Genomic DNA, 25,091 nt, shown 5'->3' with positions numbered 1-25,091 from the left:
AATCTTTTACAGTCCATAAAGGAGAATTACTGCACCACTAGTATCATCAAACTCTATTTCCACAACACGTTTCTTATGTATTCACCCCATCTTCCATTGGTCAGACAATCAGATAGTCCCAAACTCACACCATTGGTTGAGCAAATATTGCTATGTGGGGCTGGTTGCTGAGTGATATTTAGAAAGCACCACAAAGTCAATGTCGCAGTACTTTTTGGGGACTCGCCTAATAATGGTTGACTGTCTCTGCAATTTAAGACAGGATAGAAGAGGATATTTGAACATTACAAAAGCTACGCATTTAAACCTTAACCAAGGGCCTAATATCAAATCTCCAAAAGTTATCAAAAGAGTTGATTCCTCAATTTGTTCTGAAGATGCAAGTCTAAATTTATCAAAACTTGGTGCAGATAAACAGGACATATTGGAAATTCAAGCCAAACTGTGCTAAACTCTACCCAAAGGTGTTATTAATAAAAAAAATCGCCATAACTCAGCAACTGTTTGAAAGAGGTGTTAATGTTAAGATAATATTAACAATCTATCAGACAAATCATGAAAATTGACAACCAAATATCAGTAACTAATAACTTAAGAGTGTGAAAGGTTGATCATGATACCGTTTAGCTGATATATATGGTGTGTGGCTGGTGAGAATCAGCCACATAGTGACACTAGGCCTATAGCAAGCTAATTTATATTTTAGCTTCTTTATATATCTGGAACTGCAGGCAAGATGAACAGGATTCACAAAGATTAACCAAATTCCTTCAGTTCCCCCAAATCAAATGGTCACAAGCATATACATTTCTAAAAGTTTTTTGTTTTTCACCACTTGGATTTTTTTTTTTTAATTTTTTTTTTTAACTTTAGTCATTCTAGGCTGTTTGTCTGAGTTGTTGAGTGTGGCTCGGGCTCATAAAGACTAACACACAAGCACAAAATCCAAACTTTACAAAACATGGATATTCTGAGTCAAATTTCATACATTTTTAAAGCTAGGAAATGCTGTAACTAAAGTTGGGGATATTAAACACCACTTTAATATTAACCAAGACAGCCAGGACTACCTTTTTGGTAAACAATGAAGGGACCAAGCCACAACACAATGGAAACAAACTACAAAAGTTTCTCGGCCACCATAAAGGGGTGGGTTAAACATTTGGGTTAACAGTTCAAGTGTCTATAAAAAATATTGGTACAGTAAAAACTTTGGTTTTGTTAGTCCATTAACTATAATATAAAGCATTTATGCTAACTAACACAGCCTCTATGGTGGCTGAGAAACGGTGCTGCGAAATTGGCTGATTGTGCAATATGTGGCTCTGTGTATTCACCCATATGGGAAGTTCAAGGGTTCATAATTAAAAACTGTATATTTAGATTGCGTTAGGCCATTATTCCTAGTTTGAAGCACTTGTGTTAAGATTTAATGCATGCTCCGTTGTGGCTGAGAAACGGCACTTTGAAATGGGCTCAATGCGTATTGTCCCTCATGGGTCTAAGTGTTCATAAAAAAAAGATTAGTACAGTAAAAACAATTCAAAAGTTGCTTTTTGTTAGACCGTTAGAAAGTGTATGTTATATGAGAGGCTGTCTTGAACTTTGCATGAACTAATTTTTACATTTAAATGAACCAGTTGAAGTGTCCATTAAAAAAAGATTGGTGCAATAAAAACTTACAAATTGATTTTTTATAAGATAAATAGACCCTGCTTTGTTGGATTTAACATACCATTTACAGGTGGAGAAATTCTGACTTGGCCATTTTGACTCTTAATAGTACGTATTTTCAGATTGTTTTTTTTTTACTTTGAAATGTGCGTTTCCTGTCGGAATGTCTGTTTTTGTTTTGGTCTGTGTGGTTCCGCCCACTGCCAATTTACTAGTGCTGTAGCGGTGCGTCGATGACGTCGACGTCAAAATTACGTCGACGTCATATTTTTTGTGTCGACGCTTCTTTATTATTTAAAAAAAAATAAAAAATTGTACCATTCCCGGAGGTACAGCTCGCCACACACACACCGCCCGCCGTGTTATTCTGTCATGTTTTCTCCCTTTCTTTCCAAACCGCGACAAACGCCAGTCTCCTTTCTCTGCAGAACGTGATAAATCCGCTCAACCAATCACAGCGCACCATTCCACGCATTGTAAACAGTAACGGTGGCGCTTTGAATACACCCGGCATCCTAGTTTTCCTTATCTACTTTGCACTTTTTGATCAACAAACAAACAAAAAAAATGAATACATTTGACGGCATTGATGAACCTGTGGTGGATTCTGCTGTAGGGAAGAAACGTAAGCCATCGAAATCTAATCATTTACGTGAGGAGATTAACAAGATGAGGCACGCGGGAGGAAGAGAAATGCCGACTGTTGCTTGTTCTCACACGACAGCGTCAAACTTATGTCGAATGCTGACACGTTAACCCCAGGGGATCTTTAAAAAAACTTTCAATTCTTGTACTCAGTCAACGAAAACCGAGCAGGACCAAGCCATTTTACATCTGATCGCCGTCAAAAAATATCAGAAGGTATTTCTTAGCGATGGCTGATTGAATGTAGCCTATGTTTAGTCCAGTAAAGGCCCTTTCACACTGGATGCGATTTTGACGCACGAATAATTCGCGCGATGGTTTTATTTTTTGATCAGCTGTTTGTGTAATGAGTGCTTTCACACCGAACGCGAATGTGCTGCGGCGAAAAAACGAATTTTATTTTTTTCGTTTCGATGTCGATTTTTTTTTTTCTTTTGCGGCGACAGAAAAGGCTTCAGCCAATCGCATACTACAAGGACAATGATTGTGTGGCATAGCATTGCCAACCAACTCGGTTTTCACGACTGTGAGTATGTTGTGTGATAGTTTTAGTTGTTGTATAGTCCTGTGCTGTGTAGGCTAGCAGGCTAAACTACATTTGGGATAGAAAGCTAATCGTCAAAGACAGAGATAGAGACCGTGTTTACGCGGCTCATGTGATGGGTTTTGACGCGAACTATTCGCACACGAACTATTCGCTTTTTCGTTACGCATCCGGTGTGAAAGGGCCTTAACTTACGTGCTAAATATAAGATTAGTATTGACCGAGTTCAGAGGCTGTCATGTGGGTCAACTTACTTTGTTGTGTATTTTCAACAGTTTCAATATGAAAAATAACTTTTATATTGATTCAATGGATTAATTGCATTTAAAAAAAAACGTGTCATGAATTTAATGCATTTTTGGGAAAAAATAATCTGTTTTTATAATAAATCTTTGAAAATCTAAATCTGGATTTGAATTATTTATGTTATTATAACCTAAAGATGCTATGTGAAAGTTTGAAACAGAAAATAGTGGTTTTCATCTTGCCACTTTCTTGGTAAAGAAAATATTTTTTTTACTCAAATTAATCAAAATGGATTTATCACGTTTATACTATATTATTCAGAAGTAAACATTGTAGCTGACAGTGTGTTTATGTCAGAATGTTTATTTTTTAAACCACAACCTTCTAAGTGCTTCTTTTACTGATATATTTAACAATATCTTTTGCATTTCTCATCCAAACAACGTCAAACTTGGCACTGCACTTACTCGTGCCCAGACAGCTGTCGAGTTTGAAATCCATCGGAGTAACGATTCGAATAACAGACAGGATAATTAATTCAAATTAGTCGTTAGATTAGTCGACTAATCCATAAAATAATCGCCCGACTAATCGTTTAATAAATAATCGTTTACCCCAGCCCTACAATTTACCCAGTAGCATTTCGACACCCTGGGTTGCCAGCTGGCGGAAAATACAGCATATTGCAGCCATAGAAGCCAGCAAACGAACTGGGTCAGAGATTGCAGATTCTACCCGACCTAAAAACTCTCATCATCCATGTAAAAAGCTCTATGACCAGAGGCATCTTAAAACGTGGATAAATCAATTCGTCAACTTACATCGTTAGGCTCGTTGCCTTCCATGTTGCGTGTCCTCAATCTGGCAACCCACGTAAGCATTTAGTCTGAGAAGGAGGGGCGGGGCAAACAACTCTCTACAATATTTTGACTGCAGCACCCATTTCAACCTCTAGCTGTCAATATTACATACTGCAAGTAGTTAGTTTAGCACACTAGTGTGCAGGAGCACTTCCATTGTGTTGTCACATGATTCCCTTCTGTTGTGGCTTGATTCCCCTGTGCTGTTAACTTTTGTTTGCTTTTTACATTTTGTTGTTTTGTGCACCACTGGCCCACCATAGAAAAGACACAGCTGTACAGCATTCTAATTGGAGGTGGACAAATTGAGAAGACTGAATACTGACAGCTAAATGTCTTCAATGTGCCAACCGTCTGATTGGAGATTTTAGGTAGGTTAAGTAGGTTTTTATAAGATGACTGTAACATAAAAGGTTAAGGGCAATGAAAGTGGAAAACCCACATTGGGCTAGTAATGCAGCCACTCATATCCAGCCAAATAAAAGTCTACATTGTGAAGTCCACAATGTGTATCACTGTATATGACATGATATTCTGTGCTTTGCTGGTTAATGATAGGAAATTACACAAAGTATAATAAAAATGCAAAGGCAGATAGACATCCAATAATCAGCTTTGACAAACATAACATTTCACATTTGTTAAGATAAAAATATGGAATGCAACCATAAAGTGTTTGTGTAGTTGGGATGAGAGATCACAGGGTTAAAGGTCATGACTGTTGTCCACTCCATTGGGTTTCCATGGGCTGTCGAAGGAACTCCTCCACCTGCCGGGCCATGTCCATGGTCTCATCCAGATCGAATTCACCTTCAGTGTCTAACATGGACTCATTCCTTGAGACACACAGCAATCATACAATCAGGGGCGTAGAATTTAGTAGGGACGCTAGGGACGTGTCCCTACCAATATCCAGTGACACTGATATATCCTTAGCAATAATTTCGATCAAAATTTAAAATATATTTATATTGATGTCCCCGTCCCCACCAATTTCAAAATCAAACCTACGCCACTGCATACAATCATACAAACAGACAATCATATCTGCAGGAACGTATTTTGAGCAGGGGTGGCAGTGAAAACAAGAGGGGGAGGGGAGGGTCCATAGACCAAGAGAAACTGCGCAGAGCTACAGGACTAGAGTGATGCGCGATGACTGACAGGACGATGGCAGAGGCAAAAGCGCAAGAGAACTTCTCTTTAGAAAAAAGAAAAAGTTCTCTTTGGTTAAAGGGATAGTTCACCCAAAAATGAAAATTGTGTCATCCTTTACTCACCCTCAAGTTGTTCCAAATCTGTATGAATTTCTTTCTTCTGATGAACACAGAAGATATTTTGAAGAATATTGGTAACGAAACAGTTGATGGGACACATTGACTTACATTGCATAAAAAAAATAAAAATAAATGAAGGCAATGGGGTCCCATCAACTGGTTACCAGCCCAGCATTCTTCAAAATATCTTCTTTTGTGTTCAACAGAAGAAAGAAACTCATACAGGTTTGGAACAACTTGAGGGCAGTAAAATGATGACAGAATTTGTTTATTAATCGAAAATCCGCACATCCCTAGTGTAAAGCCTAGACGCTTAAGTAAATAACTAGAATGCAAGATTAGTTGCTGCTGAGGGACAAACAGACCCTTGCTCTTTTTCTGCTCTCTCTTTTCAATGACTAGAAATTCTTGTTAATTGTTAATGTTGGCTATAGAATTATGTTACAGGTTGACTTTTTACAGTCAAGTCATTAATGTTTGCAATGAATTCTAATGAATAGATTAATTAATAAAAATATTTTTTCTCTTTTTTTTGTTAAAACAATTTTAGTTATTTATCTTTAACACCCCCACCTAATTTTTTCTTGGGCTCCACGGCAGGGGAGCACCACTGCAGCACCCTCAGCACCCCTACTTCCCCCGGTACTGCATACAATCATGCAATCATGTTATTGGAGAGAATGACACTAATAGCATGGGGGAAAAATACTAAAACAAATGTTTCTTAGAACTTACATTGATGGATAGATTGTGAAGTTATGGTTTTGATTGACCGTGGGCGATGCTCCATGCTCCATGAAGGAATTCCCAGAAGACGGTTCAGGATTGGGTGAAGAAAACCTGAGAAGGAAAAGAAAATACAAGCAGGTCATTTAACCTAAGGTCTGTATTAACATTTGATGTTTTGCTCAAGTCATTTCTTGTAATATACTGAGAATTTGTAATGCTTCTGGTATATGCATTTAAATACACATTATAATATTGTGTCGAATAAGTGTTCAACTTCCAAAATTTTGTTTGCATCTCGTTTCCCATTATTAAATTAAATTATTATAATATACTGATATATAAATGGGTCCATAATAGGGCTTCTCAACAATGGCACAAATTATGATTATTTTGGTCCATATTAAGGTCACGATTATTTAACAGAATATGTGGGGCGAGGGGCAAATGACCAAAATCTTATTACAATATGAGTAAGTCTATTTGACAATAATGATAAATATCATGATATAATTCATTTTTTGTTGGAAATAAGGTTTCCAAATTGCAAACAATAAGACAAAGAAATATAACAGAACAAAGATGCAAATGTAATAAACAGCACTTTAATTTTTGATAGTACATTAAGTAATATCTAACAGAAGAAATACAACAGAAATTGAATACAGTAATCAAATATAATAATAAAACACTGCACAGTTTTCACTGTATGAATTAAACTTATGTTGATTCTATAATAGGCTGCTGTCAGACCTAAAGGACAAATCCAATATATTGTATCCAATATGCACATTCGATTTTATCTTAACTGCTTATGTTCACTTAAGACATAACCAAATGTGTTTACACAAATACATGCCAAGTTGGCATTTTTAAATATTTTGGGTTGTGCAGTATATGACTATTTAGGTGCATAACAAGGACCATAAGAAAAGCTGGTTGTCAGTGTGGAAGTACCTAAACATGGACTATATTACATATTCATTACATTTTTACACCCTCAGAATGGGTCGCTTCCCCTTAATGCTATTCCCCTTAACAGGACTCCTTCACCTGAATTCTAATCACATGTGGACTATTTAAGCACTGAGCATGCTGTCTTGTTATGCAAATGCAAATGTTACGGAGCATTTTTTTATTTTTTTGCCTTGGACTAATGATTACATGCAACATAATGACTTTTTAACTGAAACCAAAAGTCACAGTACAACACAAATATAGAGCATTTTCTCTGTTCTGTAGATAATGCTTCTTTGACAGCATTATCTGCTTCCTCATTTCCAAAGATCCCACATAATGTGCAAATTTCACATTCAAGAGATGAAAATTTGATTAATGTGTTCACAATTGTTGGGTCATCTGTTTTAACAGATCCCAGTGTTTACAGAGATGTTTTTGAGTCAGATATTTTTAGTTGTGGTGCACTCAATGCCAGCATTAGAGCACTAGCTTCTGAGGTGAACATGCTTTGGTCAGGAATACAAAAACCCTGACATAGTTGTTGCAAAGACAGCAGATACAGTATTTCATAATAGATCCATTTGTATATATTGGCATATGAAATGGGAAAATTTCTCTAATTTTTAGAAAATGCTGATGATAATCATGTGGATTTAATTTGGATTATTTTTGACTTTTTGTAAAATAAAAATCTGAGAGAAGAAAAAAAAAATACTCACTCAACCTTCACCACCTGCTTGATCTCTGGTTTGACGTATCCATCCCCCACTGCTTTTGCTGGAAAATCAAGATCATGTTCATTAAAGACTTGCTACTGGAAACTCTTACATTCACAAGACCCAAAGTGAGCATTTTTCATCTAGACAGAGCATTATTCTGATACTGGTCCCCCTCCCCAACACTGCACATTTTGTATGACTCCCTAATTAAGCACTCCTGATTGACTCCAGTCAAAATATAATTTTGTCACTACACGAATAGTGTAATAGAATGTAGTAAATTATTTGTGCTTTATTTGCCTGTGGTTTAGCGCGTTAAGCACATCCACATTGGGAGTCACATATTCTGACTAGCATGGTTCAAGTTCACTTGTGCATTTGCATCCTTTTGTGCAGATGTAAGTTCTAGTTTATGTACTGTATAAATCTGAATAATCTCATATAGGATGCATTTTAGTGAGCTTATTATCCTGTTAATCAAGTGCTACAAGTTTACTGGTGTTAATTTGCTCTTCAGCTTACGAAGTTCAGCTGGTGATGCCCTGCATTATTTTAATATGATTGGAATATTTGAACAAAATTATAATGATAATAAATTATACACGCAAAGATCGCACTCTTTATTATCGTTAAAACTGCCATTTCAGTTCAGCACAAACTCACTGACATAGTTCCCCTCACTCCTCTTATCTGTGACGTTGCCTACATTGCACAATACATTTCAAAAAAAATTATTTTTACATAATGTTCATAATTTGTTGGTTATAATAAAAGGATTTGTGAGTGTGCAGAACTTGTACTGCCGTTTTGAGTGGATTCTGACTCACACACTAACTCAGATTCACACACTCAACAGACATGTCTGTGATTGGCTCTAAAGCTCAACACTGAAAAAACATGTAAATGGAAACTTGTCGCTCTTAATAGAATGTGCATGCAAATATGCATGGAAGTTTTTGAAAGCAGCTGCTTATCAGTGGGTACCGAATTTAGTCATACTACCATTATTGCAGAAGTCGGATCTACACTAAGTAATTGTCTCTGCTAAGTAATTGTAACTATGCTAAATATCAATCATAACATTTTTGATACATTTGCAAAAGGCGGTATGCATACAGTTTGGAGGTGTGCAGTAACGGGAGAAGACTTCCTCTTTGGGCTGGTTGGGATAGAGGAAGAGCAGATGGTTCAGATCACTGATCCGATCGGCCAGAGAGCGGATGGAGAAATCTTTAGTAGTAAAGGGCATCAGGTTCCACACCATCCGTTCTCCTGAGCAACGAAACACACATACTCAGTATGATGGATGCCGGGTAAAGTCATGCATTTCTGTTCAGCTCTGACCCACGTTTGGCTGCATGCAAATGGATTCTGATGAACATTGTCTTTACTAACCATTTACTGTGCTTCTTACCTGCTTTGTTCGGGTTTTCTGCGACCCATGCAATGGTGATGCCTCCGATTTCAGAGTCGCTGAAGCGCAGAAGGAACGTGCCGTTTGGTTTGGACATCAACATGTCCTGAGCTTGCTGCTTGTTAAGAAAACCCAGAATTGCTCTGCAGAGGAACATACAACATTTTACCAAATGTACTTTTATTACTGACTGAAGCGTGTTGAATCAGTCTTTACCCATCATTCCAGTGAGACTTCAGGTGTCTTTTCATTAGCTCTATGACTCCATCAAACCATTGCCAGAATGTGAAGTTCCTGCCTGGCAAACTCTCCTGTCAACACAAAAACAGCCAAGACTGGATACTGCATTGCATTCATTTCATGTTCTGAGAAAAAAAACTAAAGTAATGGCTCTAAAGTGAGAACGCATAATGGAAATGATTGCTGAACGCTAGCGTTGGGAAGTCCAACTTATTTATATTGGCAGCTCTGGTGACCCGCAAGTTTATTCTGTCCCACCAGTTTGATCTCTCCCACCAGTTTCATAATGAACAAAAAATATTTTTACACTTCTCACAATAACATAAAAGGTCTCTAACGTTGAGTTTTGCACCATTGCTTTGGCAAAGCATTGGTCAACTGAAATAAAATCTAAAGCACGATAAGGCTTAGTGTCCTTATCAAATCACAAAAGGCTATGATTTAATGAAATAACTACATATTCCGTTGCGCTGCGAGTTTCAAAGCGAAGTGTGCACTTTGCTCGCACGATCAGCTCGTGATCCTGAGTTTTCCGTGTCTCAGATTCACACTGAATGCATCTTTCATACTATACTCCATCTCTTCATGTGCTGTGAGTTTAATGTGCATTTAGAAAAGCAAACAGCACGAGTTATACTTTATTTTCACAGTTTCTAACTTTTTTTTGTACAAATGATTTGGGTGATTTGCATTGGTAAACATGTTTTCACAGAAACTTTTTCTAGGGTTTAACTCTTGCAAGTGAAAAAACACAGTAAAACAATACTTAACATTATGTATACAATATTAAAAAAAAGAAAGTATTTTACAGTGCAGCTGTATTACAATACTAACACATTACTGTCTTAGGGATAATAATTATAGTAATAATAATGATATTATAATATTATTTTTACTATTATAATATTGTAATTGTTTGGCTTCCTAAAATACCGGTGTCAATGTAATGTAAACTGAGACAAGGCATGCCCCCATACCCCACCAGAGGGACCGAGGGCCATCCCCATAGTCTCACAAAATCCTATGGGAAACACTAATGCATGCCTCTAAAATGCTATTTATTCATATGCGTGTTGCAACATTATTATGATTCTCTGCACATTTAGAGTCCCACATGACCAAAACGCTGCATCAGACAATTCAACTGATTCCGTCCGAATCGTTCAGTCTGATTTGACAACAATTGAAAAGAATCAATTTAAAGGGTAACTAAACACTAAACCAACTTTTTTTATTTAATGATCTGTAAGAATGAGGCTTTATTAGTGCTGTTCATTGATTCGAGTAACTTTTTTGACATTTGGGTATAAAGTATTTTAATTTTACAATATATGGTGTAAAAACGTCTGAGTGCTGCCCTCTTAAGGTTGAACGGTGGCTACTGCAGTTGAATTTTCCTATTGGATGTTGCGGTGGCAAGTGACGTAAAAGGTGGCAGGTGACGTAAGCAGGTTCCAGCTCTACCACGCCCCTGGTACAAGCTCACCACGCCCTTGGTATGAGCTAGCGTAGATTTATCTGTGTACAGTGATGCTGGTTGCAACAGCACTGATTGCTGGACTGCATAGCTTTCCAGCAGACTTGGAAAATAGGCGCCAGTGTTTGCATGCACTTGGCCTGGAAGACCGTGAGTGTGAAACCTGCATTTTCGCGGGATTGCTTCTCCAACGCAATAGAGGTGGAAATGAGCTTCTCCACACAGCTCGCGCTGAAAAGCGACGCAGTGACAAACGCACGCTGCTCCTCCTGCATGGACTCCACCACCGCAGCGCCGTCTTGATGTGAGTGATCATATATATTTTAATCACAATTTATGGTTAGGCTAAAGTTATTCCTCTGGGGTCGACAAACGCGTCGGCGCATTTTGCTGGATTTTTTCACATAGCGGCAAAATATGAATATGCCTATATAGAGAGCGCGCGCTATTGACATCAACTCGATAAAACCTGAGAATGACGGGCTCTGATAAAACTCATCAGATGAATGTACTTTACGTCGTCTTGCGACCCTGTGAGTCACTCTCCATTTTAGAGTCTGACAGCAGGTCTCAGTTGCACGCCCTCCCGCTCACGGTTCGTCCCCTCTATCTCCGCTGGGGTCTGCCCACTTTTCTAGCATTTTTCAAATATTGACAGTGGGTGGAGTCAGGCTCTGACCAGGGGTTTAGTTACCCTTTAAAGAAAAACATCTTCAGGTGATAAGCATGTACAGACACTGGTTTGTGTATTAGTGATGGTTACCCTATTGAACTGAGACCAGGTGATGGTCATGTTGCAGTAGTCCTCAGGGTTATTGCTGGAGCTGCTGAAGGCTTTCTGAGCGAGGAACACCAGATTGTCTTCTGACAGGCCTCTATCGCTCTGAACCTCTGATTTATATTTCATGTTCAGAGCCTCACACAACTGCGGCCACAGCACCTTATCAGGCACTACGAACGGCACTCGACCCTAAGGAGACAACAAAGAACCTAATGAACACAGGTACATTCTGTTGTGAACACTGTAGTATGTGGCAAAGCACAAATGTTTCACTTTATTGCATTTTGGTCATGTAAAAGGATTTAAAGACATTTCCCCGACAAACAACAGTGTGGATGCCAGGGCTGGGTTGAACCGAGATCTTTTAATCTATGCTGATTTCAGTTGATGCGTGAACAATACTTCACTAAACATTATTTGTAGCGCCTCCCATCCAATAATTGCAATAAGCTTTGTGCTTTGATAATTCTGATTTGAAACAAATCTTTTTTTTTTTGGTGCATCACTAAAAGATACCATTGATGAGGTTTCAACTGAGAACAGTACATTTCATTCAAATATGCAAACAATATGTAAATGATGTGTCCTAACCGGCTCAGAGAAAGCATTATCCCACAATACTGTCGCTGTAGCGTTATTGTCTTGACTCCCATGAACGATGACCACAACAGGCAGGGATAATGTCTGCATTAGAGAGAGAAACAAAAAGGAACAAATGTATTAATGATACAATGTTGAATAAGACAACAAATAGGAATGACTATGACAAGATTTCTGTTTTAGTTCAATGTTTCACCTTCACGTGAAACACAAGTTCATTTCCTCCCACACTGAACTGAGACTCAAACAGAACCGTAAACTTCTCTTCAGTCACTGACTCCGCCCCACGGCGATCTGAACGCTTAATACGCTTCAGAGACTGCAAACAAGAGGAAAAATAGTCATAAAAAAACAATAGGTTTGATTCATCAAAACATCCACTGAATCAAGTAACAGGAGGTCAAACAATAAATTACTGAAATAATAGTCAGAATTTTTTTGAAATGGAAGCAAGCTTTGATGATGATTGAGAGATGAACATTCTTCAAAAGTCTGGTGTTTCATATTTGATACTCGCAAATTAACATGATTTTTCTAAAAATGTATGTATGGATAATCAAGTTAACCTAAGTTGCTCAAGAAATAATACTAACAACATGTTAACCCTTGTAATACATAAAAAAAAAAAAAATTTTTAAAGAAAACTGTATACACCTGTTGCATTCCCAGGTCGGTGTGGACCCTGTGGAACGTAAGCTTATAAAACAGTCATAAATTAAATTCCCCCTGTGGTGATAATCAAGCGTTTAATGTTGTTTATATGTCTAAGTGGCTTTTTTAAAATGCTTTAAGACAAACCATGTGCAAATTCATGTCAACACCATTGTTGAGTATTTTCTCCTTAAAACTGCAGTGAACCAAAGATAGTCTCAAAAACACGGTTTGAAATCGCTGGTGTTTCTGACGTCACAAACTACCTTGTAACCAATCACGTCAACGAGTGATCGTCAACGAGTGGATCTCTGAGCTGGTTTGAGTGAGTGGAGGCAGGGCTAATTTGCATATTCATAGAACTGCGTATACTAAATGAGGCAAGGGTGTAGAGTTACATTCAAGATACTTTAAGGCATGACTAAACATTTTTCAAGAAAACAACCTTCAAATATGTCATTTTGGTAAACAAAGATGAGTTTTAAGGGATAAAATGATTGACTACAGGGGGACTTTATTTTTCAACTAAAACCATATTGCCTTTCAGCAATGTTTTGATCATGTTGATAATTGAGGCCTTTGCATATCAAATATGATACAGTAGGCTTTATAGGGTTAACAGCATTTTGTGGTGCGTGCAAACACACTAAATGTGTAACATGAAGCATTTAAGCGCAGTTTACCATGGTCCTGAAGTGTGCGCTCAGGGTGCCAGTGGTTTGATGGTACTCCATCACACAGTTGTTGTTCAGAATCTCTCCACTGCTGTCACTTCAGTATAAAGAAAGGACAAACAAGTCATGTACACATGTAGGAACAAAACAGTGTTTCTCGACAGGCCTTGGTGGAGACGTCCATAAAACTGTATAATATGGTAGACATCTGTGATTCAGATGCACGTGCTGTATGCGGTACGCGACTACAGTTGCAGTGTGGTGTCTAGGGATGTGCCAGGTGAACTGTTTGACTGGTCATCCAACAATCATCTAGTCAAATGGTTTAATATTATGGTGGTGCAGAGATGCAAATTCTCAAAAAATGTATAGATGCGGCATCTCAGAGAGTACTTTAGCAGACAGTTCTACACCGTTCATAATAATCAAAAATCAATCATGAGAAGATCAAACTGAACTCAAACATACGCGACTTATCCAGATGCCTGTACCACAAAGCTAGTTAAAGAAACTCAGGGTTACAGGATTGGTTTCGAGTAACCCTCTTTCAAAGAAATGAAAGGTGGATTAAGAATGTCGTACAATTCAAGAGAAACGGACAACGGAATATTTCTTCTGGGAAATAAAAAAAAAGTTTTCCAAATGTGCCTCTGCAGTCGTTTTACTATTTTTCCCTTGAAAATAATTTCGTATCGTATGAAGTAGGCTACTTTTCACTTTTTTTATTTTTTTTGATAGGTCCACTCTTGTATCAGTTTTATCCTCCATGTTGTGTGATAGCTGTGGCAGCCTTTTATGGCTGTTATATGTAAATCTACCAAATAATTATATTTTGGATGATAATTAGGTATTAAATTCAATTTGAACCGTTATGATTATTCTCAGCCAGTTGTGTGCATTTTTGTATTTTGTTAACTGTTTCTACCTTTCTTCTTTTGTTTCCTGTCATCGCTGTTGCCTGTCAGCGGTTATTGGACGCTCAGCAGGCAGTCCTTTTAAAACACCTCTTCCACTGCACAAAAGGGAGCTGCTGCGACTCCGGGGCGGTTGCACTGTTCCAGAAGCCAGACCAAAATGGTTTTATGGTACTTTGAGTTTTTTCTTTGACTTATTTAGAATGTGGTAGTAATGTAAGAGAGACCTGCCCTTTTGTTTGAAACCTGGTTGTTCAGTGTGTTTTTTTTTGTAAGAGTATAGATAAGGTTGATTGTATTTTTTTTTTCTTTATGATACATTGCTATTTAATTTCATTAGATTGGTTTTTGTTTGTTATTTTGGGCCTTGGGTCTCTTTGATGAAAAATACCACTTTATTGATTATTTCTTTTTTTGTTCAACAAATCATACCACTTTATTGTTACTTTCTTTTGTTTATGCTGTGGATCTCTTCAATGAATTCCACCATTTTATTTTTACTTCCTTCAGCTATTTACAAAAAATTCATCATCTAAGTGTTTTCCCTGGTCCTTTTGGTCTGATGGCTTGATGGAAGCCTTTAGGTATTTTTATTTATTTATTACATCTTACCCCTAGCGCAGGGTTCACCAATCTCGGTCCTGGAGGGCCGCTGTCCCTGCAGAGTTTAGCTCCAACCAGCTCCAACACACCTGTTTGAAAGTTTCTAGTATGCCTAGTTGAGACCTTGATTAGCTGGTTAAGGTGTGTTTAATTGGGGTTGGAGCTAAACTCTGCAGGACAGCGGCCCTCCAGGACCGAGATTGGTGAACCCTGCCCTAGCGGACGTAATAAAATAGGAGCTCCGCCACTTCAGTAATGTTTGTAATATTTTGGACAATGTGGCACCCTACCCCAAATGAGATAAAGCAACAAGTACTAAATCTCTTCCATGTTAAGTTTTAGTCAAAGTTGCTTGTTATTTATTTCTATAGCTAAAAAAACATACTTGCGGGTGTTCTCGTTCTTGAGTAATGCCTTGGCCTGCTGTTCGCTGATGATTGTGGCCTTAACCTGAGGAGGATTCATGTGGACGTTGAGTTTTCCACCGACCAGCAAGCGAACCGTCGCTGAAAATTTTGTCTGAGTCTTCAGCACTTGAGGAGGCTGTTTCTCAATAATAAATGTGCTGCAGAGAGACCAGAAGAAAAAGACACAGCTCAAAACCTTGCTTCTCTGAGAGAGACAATAGTGTCCAATGACGGCATAGACTGCTTACGCACCTGGTGACGAGTGCTGATATGACATCAGTGACGGTAGCGTTGAGTTCAGTGAGAAGTTCTTCTGTGGGTCCAGGTATGGGCAACTGCTGCGTCAGGTGTTCAACTCGACGAATCTGCTGTCTGTTTTGCCAGATCATATCGGCCAACTTCTCACACCTGCATTCACAAAACAAGAACATAAAATACTGTTCAAGAGGAACCTGTATAAAGCAATGTAGCGCATGCACATCTCACACAAACAACTGAATCTCAGAGAATCCACTCTTCTGTGCTGCTTTGTTATCATTCAGCAGCCATTCAAACAGGCTGACATAACTGTTAGTTAAACTCACCTGATTGATTACCTGTTGGATTACACTCAAAAATGGAAAACTAAAACCAGTAGGGCTCAGTGTAAGATTTTGCTATATTTTTTTATATTGCGGTATGTAAATATATAAAAATATATGTGCAGTGCAGTTAAGTTATTGAAATGTCATAATGATAAAGAAACATGCATCAATTAGAAAAAGTGTGCTTGAAGCTAAAAAGAGTTATTAAGCACAATAAATCCTAGCGTCTCACCCTTGGTCATTTTTGTAGGGTATTTATTTATATCAACATTATTTTTATTCTTTTAATCTCTATATTTGCATTCTTTAAAGGTGCTCTAAGCGATGTTGGGTGATGTCACTTCTTGTTGACGTTCGAAGTATTGTCAAACAAAACGGAGACTAGCTCGACCTCCCTCCTCCTCCTCCTCCTCATCCCGTCCCCTCCCCCTCCCCCCATTGGGCATCAGTACCAGGCTTGCAGTATGTCAAGTCCTCCCTCTGATGGTCCTCCGTTTCCTGCGAGCTGCTGTCGTCTCTTCCACTGGATCAGTTCATCATCCACGATCACGGTTTGCTGTTTCCTCAACAGAGCTAGTGTTCTCTGATGCTTCTCCGCCAATTCCTATACACAATCACACATTATATTATTCAACTGCTTGAAAATATTTGTGTAGTAAGTAAAAAAGACATGCGTATCATGGGGATTGAGTGTACCTGTCTGTATTTCTGTAAGGTGTTGGCCTCTCGTGTGAGCCAGGCCTCTAGCGTGGACTTCCTGCTCTGCAGACCCGACTCTCTCTGAACACGCTCGGCTGGAGGAAGGCTGGCCAAGCTACTCATCTGTGCTACTCGACACAGATAAAACCTCAATGAATCGGTTAAAAATACAAGCTACAGTTCAATGAGGACTCAAAAGTGTTCCCAGAAAGCCCTGTGTAAGATATGACATGTCTTTGCCATTTTGTTCAGATCGAATCGCTCAGCTTGAGTTCAAATCAAGAGAAATGACGTTGTGGAGAAAGCTGTTGACAGCGTGAACCACATATATAGCCTACGGGAGTAAAGTGTACACCAGCTACATACTGCATGTTAACTTGATTAAAAAAAGGAACGGCATTCTGTTGTTTTGTGTAAATTAACTATAACAATCTGACATTAATTGCAACTCGATCACCTGCACCGATGCATCGTACTATGGTAGATAAGCACGCAGCGACTTACACTGTTGTATGGAAAAGCACCCCAGAGCTCACTGAACTGAAAGTTCCATATTAATGCATAATCAGGTAACACTTTATTTTACAGTGTTGTTGTAAAATGTTACATGTAGTTACTATAGTGATAACTATAAATTATGCGTACTGTAATTACATGCAACTAACCCTAAAACTATAGTAAGTACATGTAGTTGATTAATATGACTCAGTACTTAAATGGAGAACTACACTAACAAGGACACCTTAAAATAAAATGTAACTCATAATTATGTTTGATTTTGTTGCTAATTTTATCTCTGTATTTTTACTGAGTGTACAGTCCTTTACTCTACTGTGTAGCTGTAAATTGCTCTATAATTAAACTAGATTTGAGACTTGATAATCACTTTAAAGGGATAGTTCGCCCAAAAATGAAAATTCTGTCATCATTTACTCACCCTCAAGTTGTTTCAAACCTGTATGAATTTCTTTTTTCTACTGAACACAAAAGAAGATATTTTGAAAAATGTCGGTAACCAAACAGTTGATGGACCCCATTGACTTCCATAGTATTTTTTTTTCCTACTATGGAAGTCAATGGGGTCCATCAACTGTTTGGTTACCGACATTTTTCAAAATATCTTCTTTTGTGTTCAGCAGAAAAAAGAAATTCATACAGGTTTGAAACAACTTGAGGGTGAGTAAATGATGACAGAATTTTCATTTTTGGGCGAACTATCCCTTTAATGTAGCCATTAGGCTGCTTTAACTTGCTGAGTCTCCAAGAGATAAAATATATTCTCTCTTTATCTGTAGACATCAACGGCATGTACTCCATTTAAAATTTACTCTAAAAAGGTTTCGCTGGTTTTGCTTGCAGAATAAAGCATTCAGCGGTGTTGTGGTACAATATAGAAAAAACGCTAAATGATATGTGCAGGATGAGATGACTTAGATGTTCATACCCTGTATCCTCAAGCTCTCCTGGTATTGAATGATGAAGTATTCTTGACTGTGCTGCAGCTTGCGGAGGTCGTTGTCTGTGTCCTGAGTCATGACACGCAGCTCCTCAAATGTCTGGTTGATCTGCTGGTATCTCTGAGGGGTCCCATCCACCGGACCCGAACTGCTGGCCTGATCACCACAAACATACAAAATATCATTCAATTGTCACATTCCAATCACTACATCCTCAGTGTAGATCAACAACCAAAGAAACTGTGTGTGTGACTTACATTGGACGCTTCCTGTACAAGTCTTTGCTCAGTGTACAGAATGTGTTTGACACACCGCACAAGCTCCAAAGGGCAAGGGTCATACGAGCTCTACAAAACAAAGGATCATCAAAATCACATCATCGTGGGTATGAACTCAGTTCATCAGAGGAACAAATCTTTTGAAATAAAACATGCGATTGACCTCTATTCTCAACCATTAAGATCAGATTCCAAATGGACACACAAATCTGGTTTGGACTGACAGTGTGAACAGTCAAAGTGCCTTTTTATTGTCTGATAAAACATTAAAAATGTGTCTGTGGAGGTTGAGTCGTCCTGCAGCCAGATCCCACCGGCTGCTCACTGGCTGCAGCATCTTTTTTGTTTATTTTTTTGAAGCTCTACAAAGATACCATAAGCGCAAATTTATGCATTGATAAGCGAGCGCAAGCTGCCGCGAGGACAGTGAATGTGCAGGCAGCCAGTCGTAAAGGAGTGATTGATTGGTCGCGGCACTATGTGCAAAGAATACTGATGTCGGGTTACACAAAGCAAATCATATACACAATTATTTAGTTTTCTTATTTAATGACCGACAATTTAGTTGTAATAATAATTTTGGCATTAGGCTTATTATTGTTAGGCTATAGCCTGAAAGGTCTGATTTATGCACTGTTACAACAGCCTTTTTTTTTCTTTTTTTTTACAATGACATTTGAGTTCATGATTTTAATGGGGGGTTTTTTGTGCCAGACTAAATAAAAATATGTTTGGTTCAGGTTTGAAATTCATTATCTTTTATTATAGGCTACGTAGTCTAATATCATAGTAGCTCGCCATTAATTGAATTTCCAGAAATCGTTTCCAGAGGAACAAAAAAAAAATCCATGTCCAAATCCATGTTAAATGATGATTTTATAAATATTTAGTCTCAAAGTTAGGTATAGATATTTAGGCACATTTATCTGCAGCAGCTCTGCTCTGGCACCTCGTCACAAAATGGAGGATTCAACTCTCCCTCTGCAGAAGAGCACGTTCTAGAAAAAGCAGGCTTAAAGGGCCAGTAACAGCTTTTATGAAACCATATACCATAAACCATATAGACCAAAAATATATATGGTTTAATGTAAATAATTATTATACAGTATTAAACATGTTTGGTATCATTTGAAATGTCTCAGTGCGACTGGTACAAATGTCTCATTCCCAAAGAAGTAAACCAAAAGGTAATAAAGTTCTTAAGAGTTTAGAGATAAGTTGCACAGAGGAGGGAACGTCTTCCAGGCAAATGTCATTCTGCTCCCCAAAGGTGTAAACTCTGAATGCAATTTCCCATTGTTAGCCAATGTTTCCATGTGAAAGAAGTTTCTGTCTTTATAAAGAAATGCAACATGAGGCTCAGGGTGATTCTGCAACTCAGATCAGCCCATAATGATAAAGGATCTCAAAACTTCAGCATTATGTATTTTTCAAAATGTCAGGTTTAACCTACATCTTTTAATCTTTATCTCTGAGCATTTGATGTTATTGCATTGATTATCTTTGAACTGATTATGAAACTGGCATGATACATTTACCTGACATAATAAATTGTTACATTTGATTTTATTCTGAATTACTAGATCCCAGAGTAGATGGAGCGTGAGGCACATCTGGTGGGATTCTAGATTCCTGACTAACTGCTTGATTTTAACTAAGTTGTTATGCAGTCGCAAATAGGGGGCTAGTTAAAAATACTATTAATGTACTAGCCATAACCTCTGGTTATTGTTTGGGCTTTAACCAAGTTGTTATATGGGCGACTGTAGGGGGCAACATGGGTACTTTTTAACAATAGCAAGCGTGTGTGGCATTGTTGAATCGCTTTAGCTATAACCTCTGGTTATCTATCAGACTGGCGAGTTTGTGACCGTGAGATCCGCGAAAAGAACGGCCGGTGCGAGACTCTCTCAGCGACACAGATTCCTAATGAACGAGTAAAATATAAAATAAAGAGTTAAATAGAATAATCAAATGTATTGCCAAACTATTATATAATTGACCAATAACCAATTGGGCAATCTAACCTAAATTCAAGGTTGTAATAAAATGGAGTCAGATAAAAGCTTAAATGAAATTAAATTACTTTGCCACACGGAAAGACAGTAACATGCAGAGACCTTCACCCGTTCTATCGGAAACCGCCTTTGGGCCGATCTAGACGGGCTTACACCGTCTAGCACAGTTGCCTGTTGTGAGATGTCACATTAAGTTTAATCATTTTTCTTTATTGAGGGTCTATTGCAAGGAAATGTAAAACCAATTCAGAAATTCAGTTCTCTCCCTGTCCCCTGTACTTTTTCACAAGAAAGCAACCAAGAAACCCTAATGTTTCATCCCTCATATACCTGCATCTGGTTCTCATACCTTCAGCTGTGTGGCATAATGGCCCAGTTTGATCTTCAGCAAGAAGCCATCTTCACCCATCTGATGCTCTGCCTTCCTCTGCAGCTCCTGGATCAGACCTTCCAGCAGACGCTTGGCTTTAAACTCATCCAGCTGGTTCTCCAGGTCGATGGCATCCCTGCACACGACATAAACGTGCTTCAGTCCATTTCATGCCCTGCTACGATAGTACACAGACTTTATAGACCTTAGTCAGAGTAGTGTCATATTCCTTTTTTACAGGAATGAAAACAAGGCTGTGAGGGTTAGAACAGTGTATTCAATGGACTGTACTGTTGTGAACTAATGAAACGCCATTCCGAAAAAAGTATAAATAAGAGTTGTGAAAATTACGTGATCTAGAATTTTATACAGTGCGTGTCATTGTAAAGACTAGGGCTATAACAATACCCTCATGTCACAATTCGATACATATCACAATACTGAACTCACAATACGATATTATTGCGGTACTCCAAGACACATGATAAAAGGTTAACAAAAAATGTACTGTTGATTAAAATGCTAAATTTGATATTACAATGTGGGTTTAAATGAATAGGCTTGGACTTGGTGCTGGTAACCCAATGCACAGGACAATAGTGACACTAGAATAAAAATATTCATGATTCTGAAGCTAAAAATAAAGAATTATTTTAGACAAATATGCTTTCACTCTGTCACTGACTAGATTTATTTAAAATAATGTAAGCCACTTTTTACTGGTAACAAGACATTTGGCATTATCAGGACCCACAAATATTCCCCATTGCATTATTATACATTATATTCAACATTCTATATAGTAGTCTGAAAACTTGATTTTTTTTCACACCGAGTTATTTTTTATTTTGGGTGAACTATCCACGATACATATTGTTGCAGTTTTGTATTGGGATATAGGCTACGATATATAGACACGATATATTGTTACACCCCTAGTAAAGACTGTTTGTCTATCCCTCACAGCCTGGTTTTCATCTGTGTTGAATTCAATATGGCATCTAACCTAGTCTATTACATATACATAGATCTGAGCTTTTAGGGGAGGACACACTCACCACGGCTGAGCCTCCAGCCACTGTGCCAGGTAGTGCCGCACCTCAATGGGGAAGTGCTGCCCATAGAGAGATTGCATCTGATGCAGGGCATCACCCTGCAGCTGCTGTGCCTGAATCCACAGCGCCATTCCTGGCTCTGGACAGATAGACAGATGTGCGATTGCAACATTAAGAATAGTATGGAAACTGTATGCCACAATGAAATGCGCTCGACTTGACCTTCTGTTTGACAAATGAACTGAAATAAATATCTTGTTCTTCACTGTGAAGTTGTGCCTGGAGCATAAAACTAATGTACGTGTTCCACATTTCAGTTGTATCATTTGTCATGACGCAACGAAACATACTGAATTGTGTGGACGTCGTTTTTGGTGTCATACCAATCTTGCACTCATTATCCCCAGCCTATAATTCAATAAATCACTATGTGGCAAGTGTAATTAGCTATATTATTACTAAAATGTTATTTTGTGTGTTTTAGTGAAAATTTCAAGATGGAAGGAGCTGTCCTCTGCAACCAATTGTTATTGTTAAAATGGCTAAATCTGACTAATCAGTTTTAAATATTGCTCATGTGCAGGATGTGAATGGTCATAATGCCCACAGAATAACTATAAGAAGAATATGGGTAACCAAACAGCTGATGGACAATTCCATATACTATGGAAGTCAATGGGGTCCCATCAACTGTTTGGTTATGACATTCTTCAAAATATCTACTTTGTGCTCAGCAGAAGAACGAAAATCATACAGGTTTGGAACAACTTGAGGGTGAGTAAATGATAACAGAATTTTCATTTTCATGAAATCATATCAAAAATCATATATTGGGTTTTTGTTGAGGAAACCAAGGTGATGCCAACTTCCGGGCTGGCCTACAATAATGTGACATAACCCCCAAAGCGTGAATCTTTCCACAGCAAAATCAGACGGTTAAATATAATTGTGGTAATCTGTATTATATAACATACACTGCCTTAATACGTTGCCCATATGTTGCCTTGGATTTTGGCTTGCTTAGTTGGGGACATTTAATATTCAACAATATTATTGATCTGCCTTACATAAGGTGGACAATGACGCAATTTTCTTCTAGAAACAAACTTTGTTGTATTATTTTCATGTTATCACTGTGAAGCTGCTTTGGTGCAATCTGTATTGTAAAAAGCGCTATATAAATAAAGGTGACTTGACAAAAATAAATAAATAAATAAATATAAATATATATATTTTACTTCAGCATTGCGTGATACTATTTCAAAGTGATTTCAGTCATTTTGACAGATAATAAATTGTATATACCTGTGAAAACAAACCTGGAAAGAGACGTGAGGATTTGGGGAGAGAAAAAAAAGAGAGATTCTTTTTGCATTTATTAAGGGCAGAAGAGACCACAAATGTGCAGTATATGTTGACCTTTTTCATACTATTACAGCGAAATGCAAAAGGAAAAAAGAAAATAATCATGAGGCAGTAAACTCGTCAGGAATAAGGTGGATACACTCACAATATAGAGGAAAAGTCATCATTCCACAAATATTTCAAATGTGCTACATTGTAGTCACATGACCTCTTGTTGCATGTTTAAATCACGATTTAGAAATCTTCTTGGGAATGCACATGGTTAATTTTTATGCATTTTTGTGTAAAAAACATCTGAACTTCTGTCAGTGCCATCAATCAATGTTTAAGAACTATAGCTGATGTCACTACAGGCTCAATAAATGGAATGTCTGGTAAAATGTAGGATTTATAGGATACATATTTTTATCAAAGGACATCCAAGTATTCGATGCATACACAAAATGTCCACAGTTTTTGTACTATATACTGCAGAGACAATCAAAGTAGCATTTTGTTTAAAACGGCCTTAAAGTTATACATACTGTAGAAATAGAACAGTATGGCATTACGCTACATCTAATCATATGTTTTTGCCTTGATAAGTGCGATAATATTATAGACGAACCATGTAAAAACCATGATGCACGAGTATGGTAATCATTTAATACCATCACTGCACCATGGTAAATCACATGTAACTGTTAGGCTACTCTTCCTGACGCCAAAACGGGTATTTAGGTTGCCTAATAAATTAGATTTGAGATACACGTTTTAATAAAACTAATATTACTTTGTTCTTTAAAAAAATTTATTTGTTCGTATTGCTGTTTTTGAAGCAGACTAACTTAACGTTATATTAAATTAGCACATACAATTAGCATCAACATAAACCTGTTGCTTTAACCTCAAGAGCTAACGTTAAAACTGAAAGACAACAGGCACACTGAAATTAAATATCCCAAAAATCATGTTTTAAAAAATGAAACACTACACTACACATTTATTTTCGATTATGAATTTGCGTACTCGTGGGTTGTTTAGTTAGCATTAGAAGTTAGCATTGGCAGCTAGCATTAGCTTAACCTTAAGGATCAAACATACAAACACATGTGTTTCAAAGCGTCGCGTTAACATCAGACAGTTTACCTGTGCCGTGAACGATTTAAAAGTGTATTAGAGTCCGGAAACATGGTGAATTATCACCCACGGGAGCAGTTTAACATCTGAAGCAGCTCAAAGCAGTCACATGAGAACAACAGAATAATAAAGGTGATAAAACATGTGCTCACAGCATCAAAGGAGACCTGCAGCAGAAAGATGTGATGATGACTTGTGGATTTTCAAAGTTTGACAGCGTTTATCCATCCATGAGCTCCACTGCATTAAAAATACACAACTACAGCAACTCTAAACTGAGTGGTGCAGGTAAGTTATGACATCACTTTGTAGGCCAAAACGCGGAAAAGAGTAAACATTTTAGCACTTCCTGTTCCATCGTCACGAAGTCAATTGGATTTTTGTTAAATGGCTGAAATAAGGTCTGTGGTGAACACAAGCTCAAGACACCTTTTCACGTTTTATTCTACAACATAAAATACACCGCACTCGTGATTTAAGCTGTTAACGTGTCTTGAAAAGGGCGGTTGCTAACAAGTGGCTAAATGGGACTACAGAGGCTGTCGAGGAGATTAAACGTCATCACGCCGGTAAACTCCGTTTATAAACTCTAACTTTTCCAAAGTCTTCTGGATATCAGTTCAGGACTGGTTGATAGAAAAGGAAGTGGTTGTTGATGGTTTTGCTTTTACTTTACAACATATTTTATTTGGAATTCCCAAAGACTGCTGTGTTCATTTTTATTTGGTTAATAA

The 25,091-nt window shown here is 37.8% G+C and overlaps 1 protein-coding gene across 2 annotated transcripts; it reads right to left on the bottom strand.

Moving 5' to 3' along the window:
• Nucleotides 1–2,680: 2,680 nt before the first annotated feature.
• stat5b (signal transducer and activator of transcription 5b) lies at nucleotides 2,681–24,689 on the bottom strand. Of its 2 annotated transcripts, XM_084135952.1 has the most exons (20): nucleotides 24,510–24,689; nucleotides 21,877–22,012; nucleotides 20,798–20,954; nucleotides 18,410–18,499; nucleotides 18,140–18,308; nucleotides 16,693–16,823; nucleotides 16,449–16,600; nucleotides 15,665–15,820; nucleotides 15,391–15,570; nucleotides 13,498–13,585; nucleotides 12,360–12,482; nucleotides 12,155–12,247; nucleotides 11,546–11,752; nucleotides 9,282–9,376; nucleotides 9,066–9,208; nucleotides 8,768–8,923; nucleotides 7,652–7,709; nucleotides 5,982–6,086; nucleotides 5,820–5,891; nucleotides 2,681–4,805 (listed from the first exon to the last, which is right to left on the bottom strand). In XM_084135952.1, the coding sequence occupies exons 2-20, from the start codon at nucleotides 22,002–22,004 to the stop codon at nucleotides 4,682–4,684; spliced, it is 2,427 nt and encodes an 808-aa protein (XP_083992078.1). In that variant the 5' UTR covers nucleotides 22,005–22,012; nucleotides 24,510–24,689; the 3' UTR covers nucleotides 2,681–4,681. The 2 variants fall into 2 exon arrangements, with proteins under 2 accessions (XP_083992078.1, XP_083992079.1); XM_084135953.1 differs by lacking the exon at nucleotides 5,820–5,891.
• Nucleotides 24,690–25,091: the final 402 nt, after the last annotated feature.

The sequence above is a fragment of the Abramis brama genome (genome assembly GCF_963993115.1).
Source record: "Abramis brama genome assembly, chromosome: 14".
NCBI classification, from domain to species: Eukaryota; Metazoa; Chordata; class Actinopteri; order Cypriniformes; family Leuciscidae; genus Abramis; species Abramis brama.
Note: the sequence above shows the minus strand (reverse complement) of the source record. Positions and strands in the feature narration are given on the sequence as shown.